Source organism: Colletes gigas, unplaced genomic scaffold (genome assembly GCF_013123115.1).
Source record: "Colletes gigas isolate AHSC1104 unplaced genomic scaffold, ASM1312311v1 Colletes_gigas_Sc00012, whole genome shotgun sequence".
NCBI lineage: Eukaryota > Metazoa > Arthropoda > Insecta > Hymenoptera > Colletidae > Colletes > Colletes gigas.
The window spans coordinates 7,753,652-7,773,083 of NW_025106641.1; the positions used below are offsets into that span (position 1 = coordinate 7,753,652).

At 43.7% G+C, this 19,432-nt stretch overlaps 1 protein-coding gene across 6 annotated transcripts in view; it reads right to left on the bottom strand.

Annotated features, from left to right (window-relative positions):
- LOC122399109 overlaps window positions 1–19,432 on the bottom strand; it is a 605,244-nt gene that overhangs the window by 5,317 nt on the left and 580,495 nt on the right. For all 6 annotated transcript variants that reach the window (XM_043399523.1, XM_043399526.1, XM_043399525.1 and 3 more), the window contains 5 exons: window positions 12,661–12,775; window positions 4,095–4,366; window positions 3,587–3,865; window positions 713–2,234; window positions 182–285 (listed from right to left, as the gene is read on the bottom strand). In XM_043399523.1, coding sequence (XP_043255458.1) covers window positions 182–285; window positions 713–2,234; window positions 3,587–3,865; window positions 4,095–4,366; window positions 12,661–12,775 — 2,292 coding nt within the window. The remainder of the gene's footprint in view (window positions 1–181; window positions 286–712; window positions 2,235–3,586; window positions 3,866–4,094; window positions 4,367–12,660; window positions 12,776–19,432) is intronic.

The following is a 19,432-nucleotide window of genomic DNA, read 5'->3' on the forward strand; positions in this document are numbered from 1 at the left end:
GCGTTAAGAAATATACTGTGCGTTTTCGAGAAATTGGCTAGCGAAAGGAACGTGGGTCTGATTGGTCATACGACGAAAGTGGGGGATAGGCGAAGTGCCCTCCCAGTATACAACTTCTAACGTATGCACAGTACCCTCAGAAAAGAGGATAAGAATAAAAGCAAAGTCGAAATATTCTTACATGAATGTTTCCTCTGCACATGTGCAGCAGATGCAACGCGTACTCTTTGTTCCTCCCCCCGCCTGGCACCGCAGCGCAGCATGCAAATTGCAAATACATCTCCACTGCAAAGAAAAATTAGTCGTGTCAAATGTACCGAAGTAGTTTCCACTTATTTCTAGGTAACGATGAAGATTCGTAAAGTGCGTTATCCCTAGGATGACTTCTATCGAATTTTGCTCGCGTGAGTCATTTGAGGATACAGCAAACCATTGATCTGATCGACGATTACAAATGAAAACAAGCAGAAGTAGTCCCAGAGTCAAGTCACTTGGCAATTATAATATGATATTACAGTTGATAAGCTGTTTAAGGCTTCCGGGTATAAGCGGCCTTCTGAAAGGGTGTTTTGATGTATCGCCAGCATTGCAGCTAGCTTCGTCAGAGTTCTGATGACGTACTGACTCTGACACCTAACCCGGATCGTCAAAGCCTCAAATATCTTATGACATCACACCGTACGGACGACGTTTAGGAAAAATGAACACTTACGTTCGCTGTCGGTCAGCACGTTATTTATACCAGGATCCCAGAGCAAGTGGTCAGCCTCGGGTTCTCCCTTTCCTCTGTCACCGTCGCTGCCCACCGGCGGTATCGTCGCCTGGTACCTCGTCCCGATGTTGATCCTGGGCGGTGGTCCGTCGTTTCCCTGCGAGTCGTCCGAGCTGAAGTCGGAGTCTCTCTCGTACTGATGTAACCTGGCGTACAGTCCGGGCCCAGGACGGGACGGGTCCAAAATCGGCGGCGGCGTGTAGCTGCTGTCCCAGTGTCGATCGCAGGCCTTTCTCAGCCTCGACGGGTACGAATGAGACGCGCTGGCGTAGAGGCCGCCGTCCATTCTAGGCCTTTTCCTACAGTGTCGTACAGGGCTACCGGTTGGTATGCTGCTGGGATTGAGGAACACGTCCTCGTCCAGGAGTTCCTCCTTGATCTGCTCCACCGGGATCGGCAGGCTGGACGTCTTCTGTCTCATGTTACCGTTCTTGGCCGTGTTGGTCTGTATGAGAAACTTGGCGGGATTGACGACCTGCTGCTGGTTGAACTGTCCAGCGTTGTACTGGTGGTTCGTCTGCACGTTCAGGCCGAGGTTCACGGTGACGGGCTCCACCTTGGGCGTCGCCAGGCGCATCTCCTTCTTGAAGGTCAACGCCGGGCTCAGCGAGCCGGTCTGAACGAGGACGTTCGTCTTCTGCAGCCCCGCGGTCTGTATCAGCTTGAACTCGCCATTGTTGTCGACGACGATCCCGGCCAGGCTGCCGTTCCCCAGGCCGAAGTCCACCAGGTTCTGGCTGGTGATGAACTTGTACGACTGAAACTCGAACCGTCTGCGGCTGGCCGTGGTGAAGTCCTTCGGCGTAGACGAGAGCAACGGGTCCTCCGAGTTTGGCATCATCTGGCTCTGCAGAGCGTGGTGAGGCGACACGGGGAAACTGGTGCCCGTGAAGGACACCGGTCCTGGCGACGAGACGGAGGACGGCGGCAGGGAGGACAACGGCGACGGTGCCGGTGTCGCCGACAAAGGGCTTGGCAGTGGCGAGTGAGGGTTGGGCGAACCCGATCCGTAGAGGTCGGCGTCAGCGTCGGATTCCCCTGGCAACACTTCGCTGAGAGCCTCCTCCACCGCTGCCGCGGAGGACATGGTGGACGTGTAGAAAGCTGCGGAGAGCGGCGACGAGACCTGCCTCACGCTCTCCGGGTCCTCTTGCGGACTCAGCAACGGCAGACTCCCGGTCAGGAGGCCCTCTTGGCTGGCTGGTGGCGTCGGATATGTGAAACTTGGACTGTCGTGTCTGGTCAGAGGCGATGGCAGCGGGGACTGGGTGGGCAGGGTGTGCGGACTTTCCGTGTATTGTGCGCCGTATGTACTGAACTCGGCCAAAGAGTCGGGTAATGGCGAGTTCACCAACGCCTGGAGGTCTGGGTTCACGGTGTGCTGAGACGAGTATCGTTCCTCCAGAGTGATGTCCTGCAGTTGTTCGGTGGTTTGCTCCTGGAGCAAGCTCGCCGTCTGAAACTGAACGGCAACCGGTGTTTTTGGATGATTGCAAAACATTATTTTATGCGAAATAGTGGAATAAGTCCATCTCAATGGTTGTTTCACTCCAGAAATTTTTCTATACAGACATTTTAAAATGCGTTTCTGAGCTTGTAGAAGTGTTCTCGTAACTTTAATACGCGTCTGGATGAACTAAGTTTGTTTTCCAATAATACGACGAATGTTTTTCTTTTTTTTTATATTTTAGGATTAACCGAATAGCGGAGTTTTTTCGACGCGTAACAGAGGGATGGTAGGAAAAGCGTGCCCTTCGCGTTAAATTCCGTCGGGGCGATATCGATTCGTCGTCGAATCGTACCCGTGAAAAATTGAATTTGCGGAAGAGGTCGGATGGATTTTGCTGAAAAGTTCGCGGAACGAAGGCGTTCCGTGATCCAACGGTAGGAGATGCAGGCATTAGGGTGGAATCTCTGGTATCCGTGGGTCAGACATTAACGAGACTACTCGACGACGAGAGGTTCGAGTCGAGAGCAGACGGGGTGGCGGCGGTGGAGGATGCAAGATATCTCTGGCGGATAGGGTAGGGAAGAGGCGGGGATCCGGTGCTTTTCAAATGGCACAAAGTAGCATTGCAAGCATCGTTGGTGCAGTCGGTGCCAACTACTTAAATAATTCGTCTTATTAAATTTCTGCGTCGAGGGGGCCGGCGAGGCCGTGACGTAATTGAAACTAAAGCGTTTTCAGCGCTCGACGTGGAACGAATAATGAGACGCCGGGGCTAATTAGACCGTCAAAGGATCGCGAGATATTGTGTCTTAACATGACCGCCGAAAATGCAAATGCCTTCCCTCCTTTTCGCGTGACTCCTTTCTTAACCCTCGCCCTTTGTCAACCGGGACGCCGGTTCCCGGATAAAGTTGTAAATTAGGAGTTCGCGTGGACGGGCACCGTGAAAAGAAACGAAACGAAGCCTCTAGACGATTCGTGGACAGTTGCAACGTGTCTCGAACCGAATCGTTAACTCTTTTAATCTTCATTTATGAAAAGTATCATTCGTTAGTTTGAATTTTAATTATTCGTCTATCATTATTATTATTACTCTAAATGCCATTTGAAATTTTCTATATTCACGTATGACCCAATTACGATTTTTTATTTCTTCACACAGCCCCAGTGAATAAATTGAAATTAGATATCACGTTTCAGAGACGCATTTCTGTTTTTGCTATTCACGATTCCTGGGCGAAGAAGCAACGTTGTAGATAGGGTACTGGGCTTTGTAGATTCGCCAATCACTGTCGCTTACATTAAGGGGTCATACCGAGCGTGCAAGATGAAATCAATAAACTTGGAGATAGGCAATGTCTCACCTGTAGAGAGTCCAATTGAGTAGCGTGAAGCAGAACGCTGTCAGGAACTGCGGTGACCTGCTGGAACACTTCGTCTTGAAGGCTTGGACTAAAGTACCCGCCGTCCTCGGAGTAACCTGTCATCGAGAAACTGTCTGTGACTGCGGGTTGAGATTGAGGCTGGTTATTTTGCTGCTGTTGTTGCTGATTGGTCGCCGATTGAACCGACGTCTGGTACGTCAAGTGCAATCTCTGCCCGGGATCGGATGTCGTCCTCTTCACAGCCATTTTAGTAGTGCCCTGAAAAGTTTCCCGTTTGTTTCTTCATTTCGATGAACTTCACTTTCAACAAAATACTTTCAGACCAACGTACATTGATTGAATAACTATTGAAAATACCATATTCGTCTCTACAACCGACACATAAGAATAAACGAACCTACACTTATTGATTTAATAATTTACGGAATGATGTTATAAACGTGACGATGGAGGGCTGGATTTTTTAGAGTTGGCGAGAAAAAGTTACCTTCAAAATCATGTCGGCCAGCGCCTGCGCCTGTGCCTGGGTCTGTGCTTCCTGCAGTTGTTTCTGCACGGTTGCATGACCCCCAACGGTGACGTTCGGTTGTCGGAAATGTTCGCCATCCGAGAGTCTGCGGACCTTCTCCGCGGAGGCCAATGGCGGCGGTGCTGGTACCGCGAAGTTCGTTTTTCCAACGACCTGCGACCCGCTGTCTGCCTGCGTGGTGAACACAGTGGCGTTTGTGCGTGGCTGTTGATTCGTGCTCGTGTCTGCTGCTGAAATAAAAAAATAGAATCCACTTGAAACATTACCGATCAAAATCATCATTGATTTTTAAAACGATACTATAACAATCTTGGTGCAAGGCGAAAAATTGAATCTTATCCTCTCACATTGTATTTCTTTGTATTTTCGTGCACATTGGATGACAAACGATCGATAAAAAGTATATTAATTAATATTCTTAAAATACAGTTTTTCAAATAACAGCGTTATTACTCATATATTGAAAATGCTATTATGCACATCCACATTATGTTTTCGTAACCATTTATACAGGTTCTAATTACCGTTGCATATTATTTTATGTTTTTAAAAGAATCCAGTAGCACGACGATAAAATTATTATTATTTGTCGCGACAAAGGGAAGATAATACAAATTATTTCAGCGATGTCCATGCACGTTCCGTTTTTAATCAGTTCGTAACAGCCTACAGAAGATAACCACCTTCTCGATATAACTGTCGAATTCAATAATGACAAAATACCTACCGGAATGCAAATATTAATTTTCCCTGGTCGAACGGTTAATACCGTAAGTAAGGTCGAGCGATTGATTAAACCCCACCGTTATCATTAAACAATATTTCGATAAATTTTCAATCCGAATAGGTACACCGAACTATTTATTTAGCTTCGTCCCCCCGCAGTTTCGTTCCCACGTAACTTTTGAATTTTGTTCGTCGATAAAACGGCGCATGCTCACTGCGATAAAATATTCCTTTAATAACAGACAAATAAAGGATCGCACGTTGTTACCCAGAACAATGATTTTTAAATAAACTTCAGAGTTCTCGTTCGAGCATCGCCGATATTGATACTCGACAGAAGCAACTGAAATCTGTTAAAAAACATTGTCAAGTTGAGAAAGTATTAATTTTACATTTATTTATTTAGGAAGAAATCATTTCAATTTTAGCTTTATTTATTAGTGATTTCTAAGTTGGTGTGATTTCATTGTTGAAATTTCTCTCAGCTGTCAGAGATCTGCATCGATTCGTTTTTCGTGTCGATTGTTCAATGGCGAAACGGATTGCAAATACAGTGCATGCGAATTTAGGGACGAAGGGAGCTTCTGTTGTCCAGTTCCGGAGGATCTCGATCGTCCTTCCGTCGACGATAGACGCGACTGGTTGGCCATTTTGAACCGTGCATCCCGCCTCGCGGCCCTTCCTCCCTTTCAGACCCTTTCCGCGCGACTAATTGGAGGGAAGAAATGGGAGCCGGATGAAAAGAGAGGGATCGGTAAATGCAGTAATGCGATTCGTCCTTTCCGACTCGTCCCGTACGTATTGGCCTCTATTATGACGTTAATATGCATTAATCGTATTGCTGGTTAAGCGAACGTCCCGGAACGTTCCGAGTTTATGGGGAATAAATTACGATGACTGCGAGCTTCTTAGCGAACCTCGGTTTCCCCCGTTCGTTTGTGCGTCCCTTAATCCCTCCATTCACGATCGTACGAGCCGGAACGAGAATAATCTTTCGTCGGGGCGAATGGTTTTAATCGTGCCCCCGGTAATAAGATGTTAGTAATCGTTTGGAGAAAGTTCTTTCGCCCAGAGAACCGCAATTAATACGCGAAACGATGGGTAGAAATCACTCTTGTTTTTTTGTGGTTCAGATACATCAAAATTTACGTATTTTAGTTTCCGTTCCCACTAGAGTTTCTTACGCTGTAATTTTTAGGGGTTCACACTTGTTTACGATGGATTTTTGCATTCAACTAGGTTGCTAATTATTATTATTTTATATCAACTCGTTTTTCTTTATTTCTATTCGCGAAAAGAATCACGAGCTGACCGTACTTCGACCGTACAAAAAGGAAATATAGAAGAATCAGTGGAATGTATCAATGAATGATCAGACGAGGGACAAACTTTATCTTTTCTACATAAATAATATTCTGAGAGTATAATATAATAGTATAATAACATCTTTTAATAAAATTCCGCAGGTGAAAACAAATTTCCTTGTTTTAAATAAAAAATCAGTAGAACGTGGGCATATATGGTCAGACGAGATAGAATCGATAATAAAACGCTGCAGAAAAGGATGATGGATAATAAAACTCGACATTTGGAGATGCTCTCTTACGCATTAAAGATGTTAATAAATTAACGTGTAAACAAACTCTTACGTAAAACTTGCACAAAGTAAAGATGTGACTATACACGAATTGACACTGTTTATAATAATAACGAGCAACCACCATTGTAAAAACGCCCTTTCAATGGATTTTATGGTAAACGTGAGTAATAAACGAACGAAAATAAAACGCGATGGCTGTCGAGCGAGGTTAAGGGTTGAAATAAACTCTATTCGCGCGGCGTAAGTTATTATCTTGGTATTCGAGTAAAAGAGACGAATGGTTTCATCAATATTTCCGGCCGCGTTCAAGATTGACGTTTAGTGCATCCGCGAAGAGACAGTATTGACCGGTGAAAAATATATTTCGCGGGGCGAACCATCGTTTACGCCGGCAGCGGAACCCCGACAGATATAAATGCGTGCATATCCTGGCAGGTTGCTGGGCGCAAGAAGGAAATGGGATCCCGTCGAGTGTGCAGCTGTATCGCAACGAAACTTTTCTACGACGATTTCATGAATATCTGGCCCCGTAGCTGGCTTCCAGCCCGAGCCCCGCCTCCCATCTCCGACCTTTCTCGTCTTTTTCTCCCTTTGCGTCATATTATACTGATCGTCGTCCGGCGTTCCAAGCGTTTTTACTCGTCGTCAGTCCGGCTCTGCGCGCCGCGCCGCTAATAAATCAACCGAAAGAAATTAATATCCGCCTCGAAGCGACCTAACTCGTTCGACCATCGCCTGTACGGAGGTAAATTGAAATCGTTGCGGACGCTTTTATCCCGGGATGGAAATAGAAATCGTGGCAAAGCGAACGATTGATTCCGACGTAATTTCTCGTACGTAATCCCGACAGCCTTCCGGCGAACGCTACTTTCGTTTTAGACTCACAATCTATGTAGAACTACACTCCTCGTTCCTCCAAAATTTGTTAAAAGACCACCTGAAACTTTTGTTCTGCGCCCTTTGGGAGCTCGAGAATTTTCAGAACTTTCATAATGGATACTATGAAACGAATAGAAATCTAATTCGATAGGTTGATTTTATCATCGTTGAAAAATGTTCAAGCTTTTAGGCTCACAATCTATGTACAACTCCACTCATCCTTCGTCCAAAATTTGTTAAAAGACTACCAGAAACTTTTCTGTTCTGCCCTTTGGGGACTCGAGAATTTTCAGAATTTTTATAGGGGATACTATGAAACGAATAGAAATGGAAATAAAAAATTTGAACCATATTCTCGTCTAATTCGATAGGTTGGTTTTATCGTCGTTGAAAAATACAATGTTCAAGCTATTAAGCTCACAATCTATGTACAACTCCACTCATCGTTCATCCAAAATTTGTTAAAAGACTACCAGAAACATTTCTGTTCCGCCCTTTAGGGACTCGACAATTTTCAGAATGAACACTACGAAAATAATAAAAATGGAAATAAAAAATTTGAACCATATTCTCGTCTAATTCGATAGGTTGGTTTTGTCGTCGTTGAAAGCTACATGTTCGGGCGCGTATGGTGGCAATTACAGTACCCGATTAACGAATCGATTCCTGCCATCGACTCGCCGCAATTCGCGGAGCGTTCGACGAAACCCTGTTGCATTTTTCACCCGGCACTTTCGTGCATAACTTTACGCAGAGACCGCAAATCCATTTGACGGGAGCACATTTTGCACAGTCGCGTAACGACGTAAATCCGCGCAGGCGAAACCGCCGGGGATTTTTGCAAATTGCCAATCATTGATCGCGGTAAAGCAGATTGTCCCCGACGAAGTGGACGCGAGCCTGTCTCCGTGTTGTTTCCGCTTCGCGTGGCAATCGCGGTGGCTCTCGCCGGGTTAAGGGGTTCCCAATAAAAGGAGCGATACGTTTATTAACGGTCGATCTGCAAATAGAAAGAAAGATACCAGAGCCAAACAACTCTCTGTTAACGAGCAATATCGCTCGAATTACTGAAAATGTTAGACAACCGTAAATAAAGCCAATGGAAGCTACTAGGTTTCAATTAATTAACTGTTCCATAATTCAATTATTATTTAAATACAGTTAAATGCTCGAATAAAAATGGCAACGAACAGTTTGTAAACTTTTAAATGATTTATGCTTGATTGCCAAGGAAAGGCATTTTAAAACTATTGTATCGAATTCTATCCTTTTTCTAAGTTTGCTTTCAAAGACTACTTTCGATGAGATACGAGTACAAATTGTAACTATCGTACGTTTTATTAGCAAATACGCGAGAGACGGTTTGAACTATTTTTATGGGACGTATTCTTCACCAGTTTACTGAACTTTCCGCGACGATCAGCAGATAACCGCGATATTTTACTGGTCCTCCATAACCAGTGCCGTCATCTTATCGTATTTTTCGTTGAATTGCACCGATGCACCCGGCATCGAGTTATGCATCGTCAGCGATAGCTCGTATTCCGCGCGGCTGCACGGTAAATTCCGAACGAATCGCCGATTCTTCTTCGAAAATTATCGTATCACTCTTTGACATCGGAATCTGTTTGAAATAATTTGTCAGCGTCGCGCCGGCAGCCCGCGAGAACGTTTCGAAATTCGTTTAAATTTCAACGGCACGAAATAAAACAAACATTAAAATGAATTTTAAATTCACCGCGACCGATGAAATTAAATTGGGATTATAATCTACGCAAACTATGAGCGTTCATTACAGAATTTATTACACTCGCGGAAATTACCAATGCCCGTTGCACGGGAAACCCAATTCAGAATATTTGCATAAATTATTTATTTCCAATTAACGAACGAAATCACTGTTCGGAATTTATAATAATATACTCGATAAATTTATTATATTACTGTACTAATGATGTTAAATTTATAATTATTTTTACTACCGCAAAATCGTGGTTTTTACATTTTGTTGACCCGTTATCGCTCCTATTCGATTACGATGTATTTACTTGGTGAATAACTCGCGTTTTCAGTATTATTAATTAAGTACTTCGATAGAGCGTTTAAACTATTGCAAACGTGTATTAAGAATTATATTTTACCTAGGAAAAATAACAAATTAAACGATACACGATTAAAAATATAAGATATGAAATTATTCAAATCGAAACGTATAAATGTATGTTCATTGAACTTTCAGGAAGAATTCTCTAATATCGTTGATTAAACCAATAGATGGGTTAAAGGAAGTTGTAATTGCAGATGTCGGAACGTTTTTGCGAGCTATCGCGTGTGAAACTGATCAAACGAGGAATCGAACGTGCGCGTGGGTTGTTATTTTTTTTGGAGAATCGACCGATCGCTGCAAAACGCGACCGCAAAACGAGAGATCGATCGATAAATAATTTACTGGGATCGTTTATCGGGCGCGACTCAATTGCTGACGACGCATGGCGTCGCTTGTGCGTCGCGCTCCCCCCGTCGTCGACGCGTCGATGCAATTAGAGGAGGATTTTCGGTCGAGTTGCCCGTCGACGATGGCAAACGTTCGATATTTTTTAGCGAAACTCTCAGGAGAAACGCGGGCTGAAAGCTGTGGCGACTGTTGATGTGCAAATCGTTAGTAACGGGTTGGAATAGAATTCGCGACATCGCGAAATCACCGATTGTCAGAAACGAGTCGCGAAAATTTATACCTTGACACAACACGTTTACAGAATTTATCAATAATAGCTAAAGGTGCTTTTACAGGACAATTAGAACGTTTTATTTTATTTTTCTATAATTCATATAATCTCACGAACATTCTTTCAAAGAACGCATTCTCAATTTTTTCGAATCGTAGAATCCTTCTCGACCCCTTTTGCTTCCTCCAAAATACATTCGATCCCAAGTATGTTTTATTGTGAGTTAGGACGTTTTATTTTATTTTTGTATAATTCATTGGCATAAATCTCACGAACATTCTTTCAAAGTACACATTCTCAATTTTGTCGAATCGTAGAATCCTTCTCGACCCTTTTGCTTCCTCCAAAATCCATTCGATCGGAAGTACGTTTTCTCGTGGGTCTTTCGTTCTAATTGTTACGTACAACGAGGACCAAAAAACCCGAAATTCCGCAGTCTGCCGTTCGCCCGCGAGGACAAACATCGATAAAAGCAGAAACGGACCCAGCCGTCGACGACGAATTCCAGCGGGAACAAAACCGCGCCGGATGTCGGGCGTTAATTCCGACAGATTAATTCCAATATGGGAGGACCGGTCTCCGCGAAGAATCCCCGCGAAAGGAGCAATGGTTTCGTCCCCCGGCGCACTTGGCAGCGGTCGACGGCGAAATAGCGCATAAATCGCTAACGACGCACACTTTGTTACAAAAGCGCGGCTTCCGGCCCCTTCCCCGCCCGTCGAGCCACCCCCTCCCCCCTTTCGGCCCACCCTCGCTCCACCGTGCCGCGAGACTTGATTTATGGTTCCAACGTGGACAATGCGAGAAATATTCTGGCGTGCTCGCTTCGTAAATCACGATTCTTCGGCAGTCCATAGAGCGCGGAGGAGCGATTCCTACGCCGGGCGGAATATCACGCGAGCTTCTGGCAAATGTACACGCTTCGAGGGATGGATAGACGACGAAATGGTAGGAGAAAGGGGTAGAGAGAGAGAGAGAGCGAGAAAGCGGAGAGATATGGCCGAATTGTGATACGTCGCGGGTCGCATAAATCATCGGAATCGAGCTAGCGAGTTTTGTGTTCTCAGCGTCGCCCATCGAATTAATATTTCCACGCGGAAACGATCTTCCTCCTCGAGTGTATCCGTTAACCTTGGAGAGGCCATGGTGGGGGGAATTTTTGAAAATTTCTAGGGGCAACTATCTATTTTTTCATTGAGAAAAGCTTGGGTTATCGTTTGAATGAGAAGTTGGAATAAATAGTATATCTTGGGTTTGACATTTTCATATAGTCTAATGCCAATTTATTGAAAGAGAAAAATTAAGAAAAATAATAAGAAAGTTTCTGAAGTATTCAGGAACTAGAAAATGGTCCTCAAATAGTTTTCGTCAAGTAATTACTTTGTTTCGAGTAAAACGTGGTGGCCAATTGGCGCGCTCTAAGTCGCGTTAACTATTTCAAAGGGAATTTATAGAGTTCTGAGACAGGTATCCAGTTGTCGCGCGGTTTCTGTGTAAGCAGATATTACGTCCGACTCCCGAATACATCCGAACCAAAGTTAATGTAAGCTGACAGTTAATATAACTCGGCTCGCTCCTTATGATTATAGTTTGCAAAATGTATGAGGGTAAAAGATAGACACAGAGAACGAGGGAGAACCGAGGAGAGAGACAACCGAATCGAGATACGTTCTAGGGTACATAAATCATCGAAATTCTATTCTCATTCTACGGCTCTGCGAACTTCTATGTTCGTTACCGTTATATCAATGCCATTATTCAGCAGCTGATACGAGTACGAGCCAGGCCAAAAAAAGAGAAATGAATTCAATGTTTTTATCGTTTCTGATCGACCTATTGTGAAACGAATTTCGCTCGCCGACCAACTGGGCTTCGACAAATATTTAAACGTTTCGATCCAAGATTTCATACTAAATAACTTGTTAATTTATGATAGAATCAACATATACGAATGCTGGGAAAATTTCCACTGTCTCAGAACGGTCAAACAACGCGTATTAAAAATAGTCAAACTTTAGACGCGTGCAGTTCCAAAACTACTAGTGTTATATCTATTATTGAGCCACTGTTAGAAGCGGTGAAGCTTCCTTTTTAAAATGGCTTTTGAATTTTGTCGATCGGACTTTCCGTTTTCGAGATATCGCAATTTATGTAAAAGGTGATTTTTCTTAATTTGACTATCGCTGTCTTCGTCTGACGCGTCGCGTCGTACCTCTTTGTCGCACGTGACTCGTGACCGAGTGACCTAGTTTCGACGAGCACGTGCGGTCAATGACCTCGTGACGTCATCAATGAAACGTAAACAAACGCTTCGGACCCTCGTATCTCCGTAACTAGCCACCGCATCGACTTGAAACTAAAATCGCTATATCTCCGGAACTAATAAAGCTATCGACTCGTTCGAACGCTTATTTTAAAGGGCATTTCATCCCCTATCCGATGACTATACCACCTACTATAATTTTTGCTATTTTCTATGTTTATTTTCACATTTACTTTGACTCTACATACCCAAAAAAGTTTTAGCAATTCCTATCGAGTATATGACCGGTGTGGGATGAAGAATGATCGGTTTAGCGTTAATAAAACTTACCAGTAGTCCTCTTTTGGATAATTTTTTCCTCGATAAGTGCTCTGACGCTGACAGACGCGGTTTGCAAGGGCGGCCCGACCACCTCCTTCTTCTCGCTTTTCTTATTCTCGGCATCCTGAAACAATCAAAAGCGAAGCACGTTAACGACGCTAATAGATTCCTTTTGAGAGAACTTCTTGGAAGTTTAATGCTTCTAAAGTCCACCTCAAAATCGTTCGATGGACTTTCGAGTTAATTACAATGTCCTATTTCTTCTTTGGACGCGAAACTCGACTTAAAATTACGAGCTTCTGAAACGTATTAACTTTAAAATGACCTTTGATCAGAGACAGTGCTACTACTAATACTGATTTCTGAGGCTCGCGGTTTCGTCTAAATAAATTAGGATCATTTTAAGACTGGCTTTAACACAGACGATACATGAAAATTGCCCGAAGCTAATAACAATCTGACAGAGTCTCTACTTTTTGGCGTTGAATATTGCAATTTTAATCGAAACAGTGGCTCCTGTTTCTCGGAACGATGCATATTTCAATTCCCTCGTTTCACATTTAATACTGTAATTTCAGAAAGAGAAACGCCAAGTGTATTAGACCCCGCGATCAGATTCCCTTTAATGCAGTAAAGGTTTCTATTAAGAATTGTTGAAAGATGTACGCTGAAGAGTACCGGGAATATTGTTTGATGGCCACAAAAGGATATGAACATAGCGGGCCAGGCGCGTCTCCGGGCTTTTGTCGTCAAGTACCCAGCATCTCGAGACTCTCGTTAAGTAAGAATCTTGGTCAGACATCGAGGACAAAGCTTGGGTTGCGCAACAGAGGGACCTGCTTGACCTCGTCTAAAATTCACGGAGTCGTCCGGGATCTAATTTTATGGGTCTGCTTGCCGAAAGATCGATTAGAACGTCGCGCTCGAACGCACCGGGGGCGATTCAAGAGAGTGGAAAACCAGAAAAGTAGCACCAAGAGGGACGAGGAGAGAAATGGTACTGGAACGAGACAGGAGAGATCAGATACCTCAGCTAGGATTATGGAGAAGGGAAGGAGATGAGGATGACTGATGAAGGAGGACGGGCCGGAGAAAAAGAAACGATAAGACACTCAGATGTAGAAGATCAGTGGCAAACAGCTGACCGCATAATTAACAGGTTCACAATTTAATTCGAGATCCTTCATTTCTCTTTAAAATTCAGCGAATTTTAGCTATTTTTACGGAATTTTAAGGCTCCACTATGTTACCTGATAAAGATAATATTTGTTTACTGAATATTTATAGATAGGTATAACTTCTACGAATATTGTATATTAGAAGACATAGAAATACTCCAAGTGTCTCATATTTTTCTCCGAAACTGTACCTTTGATTCCTCGATGGGATGGAAACCAAACAATGATCGTTTGTTTATATTATTTTTTATTTTCCACTGATCACGCAGTAAGTCGATCATGCCTCGTAGCACCCCATTGGAAACGATTTGCCCGTTTCGTGGGACGAATCGTCGTCCCCGGGGTTGTAGTTCGATCGGACCCCGTGCAGATTAGTGGTCCCGATGAAACGAAGGGTTAATTGTCCCAGGGCTTCGGACGCGGCGGTAATTAGCATGCGTCCACGTCGTACCAACGATATATCTTCGTCCCATTTCGCGGATCCCCTTCGAGAAACTATGCATCACCGTTCGCCGGGGTGATACGCGCCGCTCGACGTCGTCATCTTGATCGAACCTTAATGGCCAGAGCACCGGGGGTCCCCGGTAATCGCTGATCGTCATCGTGCTCCTCAATTTCCTATCCGCTACTTCGATATGTAGCCGCGTAGAACGTCTGTACGTACGCGTATATATATCACCCTCTCACGAAATTGAACTCTGTCTTTGACGTGGCGTACCGCGCTCGGTTCATGAATATTGATCGGCGACCGTTAATGCGCGAAATTGATTGCGGAACGCTCGCCCGCTCCGACTCATCAATTCGATCCGTGTCGATTCCAGCCCCGTACCAGCCCAGTCTCTCCTCTCCCCGACGCCCGTAATGCCAACTTTTTTTTTTTCTCTCTCCCGATTTTAATTGTGAGCCCTCGATTCCACCTCCCCACCCCTGACACGTGTACGCGGGAATTTTTTTTTCTTTTTTTTTTTATTTACCCGTTGCTTTTCTTTCTGGCTGTTTATCCTACCGATCGTCGATCGTTCCGACGGCGAAAGGGCGGGAAAGTAGATCACGGGATAGGACGCGTATTAGAGGCGAAACGATCGTTTGTTTCGCGGGGTTGCAGCTTCTGTAATTAAGCGCCCCGCCGGGACCGTTTAATCAACGGATCGATGGAATTTCTATGCGAATTTAACGCGCTAGTTTCGCGGAATCTTTTATGCATCGGTCAGAAAAATGCGTACTCGATCTAATTCATAGGTGCAGTTGTTCCCCGAATTATCTGAATTCAAGCTCTGGTGATACTACTTTCGAAATGGTGGTACCAAACGTTGTAACTGATCTGCGCTCGGATCGTAGCATAAACAGGCTTGACAAGCGAATTCGAAACTGCGGAAGATTGATTACGAGAGTCCCACTAGTTTTCGTACACACAAATCTGTCATTTCATTTACGGTGATTTCGAATCGATCATTCCGTCCTGTTTTCGTCGTGTCTGTAATGCTTCGCGATTCGGGGAACGAATGTAAAAAATTTAGTTTTGCAGGATCGCGAATATTCGAACGGAGGGGAGATTTAAAAATGAAAACGAACGTCGTGTGAATTTTATAAATTTCTAAATAAATAATTATCTCGATTAAATGAAATTAAATCCACGCTGGTCGCGTTTCGTTTAAAATTTTACTCCGCGTGTAAACTATTTACAGAGCGGCGCCTCGAGGTGTTCCAAAGTTCGCATTTTCGTCGTTCTATTTCGAAAACTAGTGATAAATTCAAATGTTCGTTTTCACGGAACTGGCCCCGGGCAATATTAGACTGAAAGCTCTGATACCGTCTACCGAGCAACTGTCTAAAATTCCACGCAACTTCTCCTATCTCCTGTTTCATGTTGTAACTGCGCCACGAGAATTACCATTACAAACTTTGACTAGAATTCCTGAAAAATACATTCCAACGTAATATAACCTCTTACGGTTTAACATAGAATCTACATACACGTAATAAAGGAAGGATAAGTCTCTTCCAACTTGCAACCGTGCATTTTAGTTCGATACTACTTGCTGTTGAAGGTACAAAATAGCAGAGATATTCTTTAAATTCAACCACCATTTTAAAAGAATGTTTGCAATTGACGTTAAGATAAATTCAGGAAATCTACGTTCGATCAATAGAAATATTAATTGTACCATAATACCAAGGTTCTCGAATTAATAAATTTATTGTGCCCAAATAAAGAATAAAGAAAATATACCAAACGTGGAATAAGATACGGCCGTTTTCATTCAATTCAGCGGTATTTATCTTCTAAACGCGAAACGACCCAATTCTATTTATCCGAGGATTAAGGTTTAATCGGTTCCACCGGCGCAAGAACGCCACGTTTTCAGCAAACGAGCGCGTTAAAAATATTCGCCGCGGCTGGATCCGGTCCGGCGAGCATTTTTGTATTACTTGAAACGCCAACGAATCCCTTAATCCCTATCCCCGCGTAACGTGAACCAACAGAACCTTAAACCGCTCCCGTCCGCTGGAACAATTTCTGCCCAGAGGATTCAGACGCAGCTGTCAATTTCACCGACATGTTCTTCCAACCGAGTTATTCGATATTCGAAGGGCCCAACAATACCAATTTCTCCTCGTTTATTTCTCTGAGACCTCGAAAACAATTGGGTTAGCGAAAATTAACTTACTATTTTTCGTTTTTTATAGTCCGTCTAGAAGTTATGATTTATTATATTTTCAGTAAAGAATTTTTTTCACAAAAATGAGTAGGATTCCGGGGGTATGTCTCTCCACCAAAAATGATTGTAATTGACCCCCACAGCCAAAAATAATTTTTTTAGAACGATTTGAAATTTTTCAATTTCGTCGACAAATTTAAGGGGAATAGGTGCACGTATGGTCAGCCATTCTATTTTCAGTAATGATTTTTTTTCTCGAAAATGAGTAGGTTTTCGAGGGTATGTCTATTCACTAAATATTATTGTAATTGAACCCTGCGACTGAAAATAATTTTTTTGGAACGATTTGAAATCTTTTTTTTCGCCGAAAAATTTAGGCACCTACTTGAATTTTTTTCTAGAAAGTGAGTAGGAATTCGTGGGTATGTCTCTCCATCAAAAATGATTGCAATTGACCCCCACAGCCAAAAATAATTTTTTTAGAACGATTTGAACTTTTTCAATTTCGTCGACAAATTTAAGGGGAATAGGTGTACGTCTGGTCAGACATTCTATTTTCAGTAATGATTTTTTTTCTCGAAAGTGCGTAGGATTTCGAGGGTATGCCTATTCACCAAATATTATTGTAATTGAACCCTGCAACTGAAAATATTTTTTCCTTGAATGATTTGAAATTTTTTCGTCTCATTTTGGCCTCTAGTATAGTTTTTACAGGTAATCTTAGGTTTTTAGAAAAATAATCCTCCCCTGCAAGAAATATTTCATATCTCTACTGTCTCATTATTGAGTGAAACTAGAGAAATTGTCTCTTTGTATTATACAAATTTCTTTCTTGAAAAATTTTCAAGTATCTATGAACTCTACTTCCACCCAAAATTTTAACGAAATATATTCACTATTGTAGGCGTTACGGTAGGACAAGTCTTCAAAATGTGCATTTCGTCAACATTGGACGACCAACAAAGTTACAGTTCCGAAGTTCGAAGCAAATCTTGAAACAAGTTACGGTGTCCGTGTTTTCGATGCAAACACACGCGTGCCACGGTTGGCCTAGTTCGTTAGACTTTATCGTGGCCGTAGAATTCTCGAGAAGCGTTCTCGAGGCTCTTCGGGTGTCCGACGGAGAAATCGATGGACGCAACTCACGCGGCAGCCGAGCCAACACGCGTGCAGGCGACCCTGTAACAGGGTCGGGGCGCAAATGGGTGTATTCAGGGAGCCGGGGCAGAAATCCGAATGCACTCACCAAGCCCCATTCTCCGCCGTGAACCGTGAACGTTCACGTGTCCCTGAACGCGCGGACTTCTAATGCACGCGATCGCGAACAGGTATGGCGAACATAAAGGCAACCCGCTGCGGGCATGAATATGAATGTGTACACAGATCAGAATGAATGGATCTGGACGCAGTCGCATGAACGGAAGGCTGGACGTGAAACCGGATACGGTGGGATGCGTGGCGGACGCGACAGAGACCGACGGGGCGGAGGCACCCGCTGAAAACTCCACCCGACGCTGAAAACCCCCGGCCTGTAACCAGTTCAGATTCAATCTACATAATGGAGAAAGCTCGAGACAATGTTTGCACGGGCCTCTCTCATCGCTCCCAATCTTTCCGTCTCCGGTCCGCCGCGGATTGCCAGGACGGGGGGGGGGGTGGGATCCGGTGGAACCAAAGAGCTTGTTAATGGGTTCATTTGGATTCGATCATCGCCTTACCTTTCCATCTGCAACCCTCCCACCCACCCACCCCTACCCCTCGAAGCTTTCCCTCTCGTCGAGTCTTTACTCATTTACTCGTCCCCAGTCTTTGCTTTATCGACTCGCCTCCCGACTCCTGTTCCCTGTGCACCCCCGATTGGCGACGCGAAGCCAACGGGAAAGGTGGACGATCGAGAGGTGAAATTGTCGGTGATCGTGATTGGGGGTAACGTCGTGAGACGGATTAATCGCGTGTTTTCGAACCGGAACGATGCCTGGAAACGTTACTCGACAAGTTTATGGTCGCGCGTTCCCCAAAACTGACCCGCCTCCTACAATTCCTGCGTTTCGAACCAAATTGGCGTTTGAGAATTTTAATATCCATTTTTGTTTACGGAAATGAGATATAGACGAATCTATTTAGCTACTTCTTTCTGGATGTCGCTGTCTCTGAGGAATAACTCTAGGAATATGTGATAATTCGTGTTAGATTAGATAATTTTGTGTTGGATTAGATTTGAATCCAATTTTAATTATTTTATCAGTATAAATGGTATTAGTCAATGAGATTTGATATCGAGACCTAGTAGCCAAAAGGATACTAGTCATGATATTGTATATGAAATTTATTTGGTGGTCCATAATTCAAAAAAGGCGTTGTCCAGGACATTTGTTAGTCACTTTAGTAGATTCCCCGAGCATTTACATATATTTCTGAAGCAGTCAGTGTATCCAAAGCTGCAACTGCAATGTTGCATTAGGTCGTAAAGGTCATTCGAGTACAAGTATCATGGCATCACGGGTTAGAATTGGGGTTAGTTTCGGTAGAAAACGTGGATGCTGAGGTGACGCAAGGGTCATAAAGCTCGGATAACGCGGTGGTCATAGGTATTGGTTTACGAGGAGTTCGGATGACAGAGGGCAGATGAGAAACTACGTATTTAGGGTGGATATATTACATTCTGGCAAATGCGGTGCGTTGATAAATTAATATCGAAAGGTCAACGGGGCATGCGAATTTAATGAGAGTGTTACAGAAGCTTGTACATGGATCTACGTCTACCATCCGTGTATATTATATGCATATTATACATATTCTATCCGTGTAGACGGTTGTTTCCGTGAGTGTGCTTTGAGGGGTTCCTATATTATGTTCTTTGATGTTTCGCAATATTCTACGCGTGTTCTACGAGCCATTCCGGATGTTCTATCATCGCAGTGCGGATTTGTATCTTATATTAAC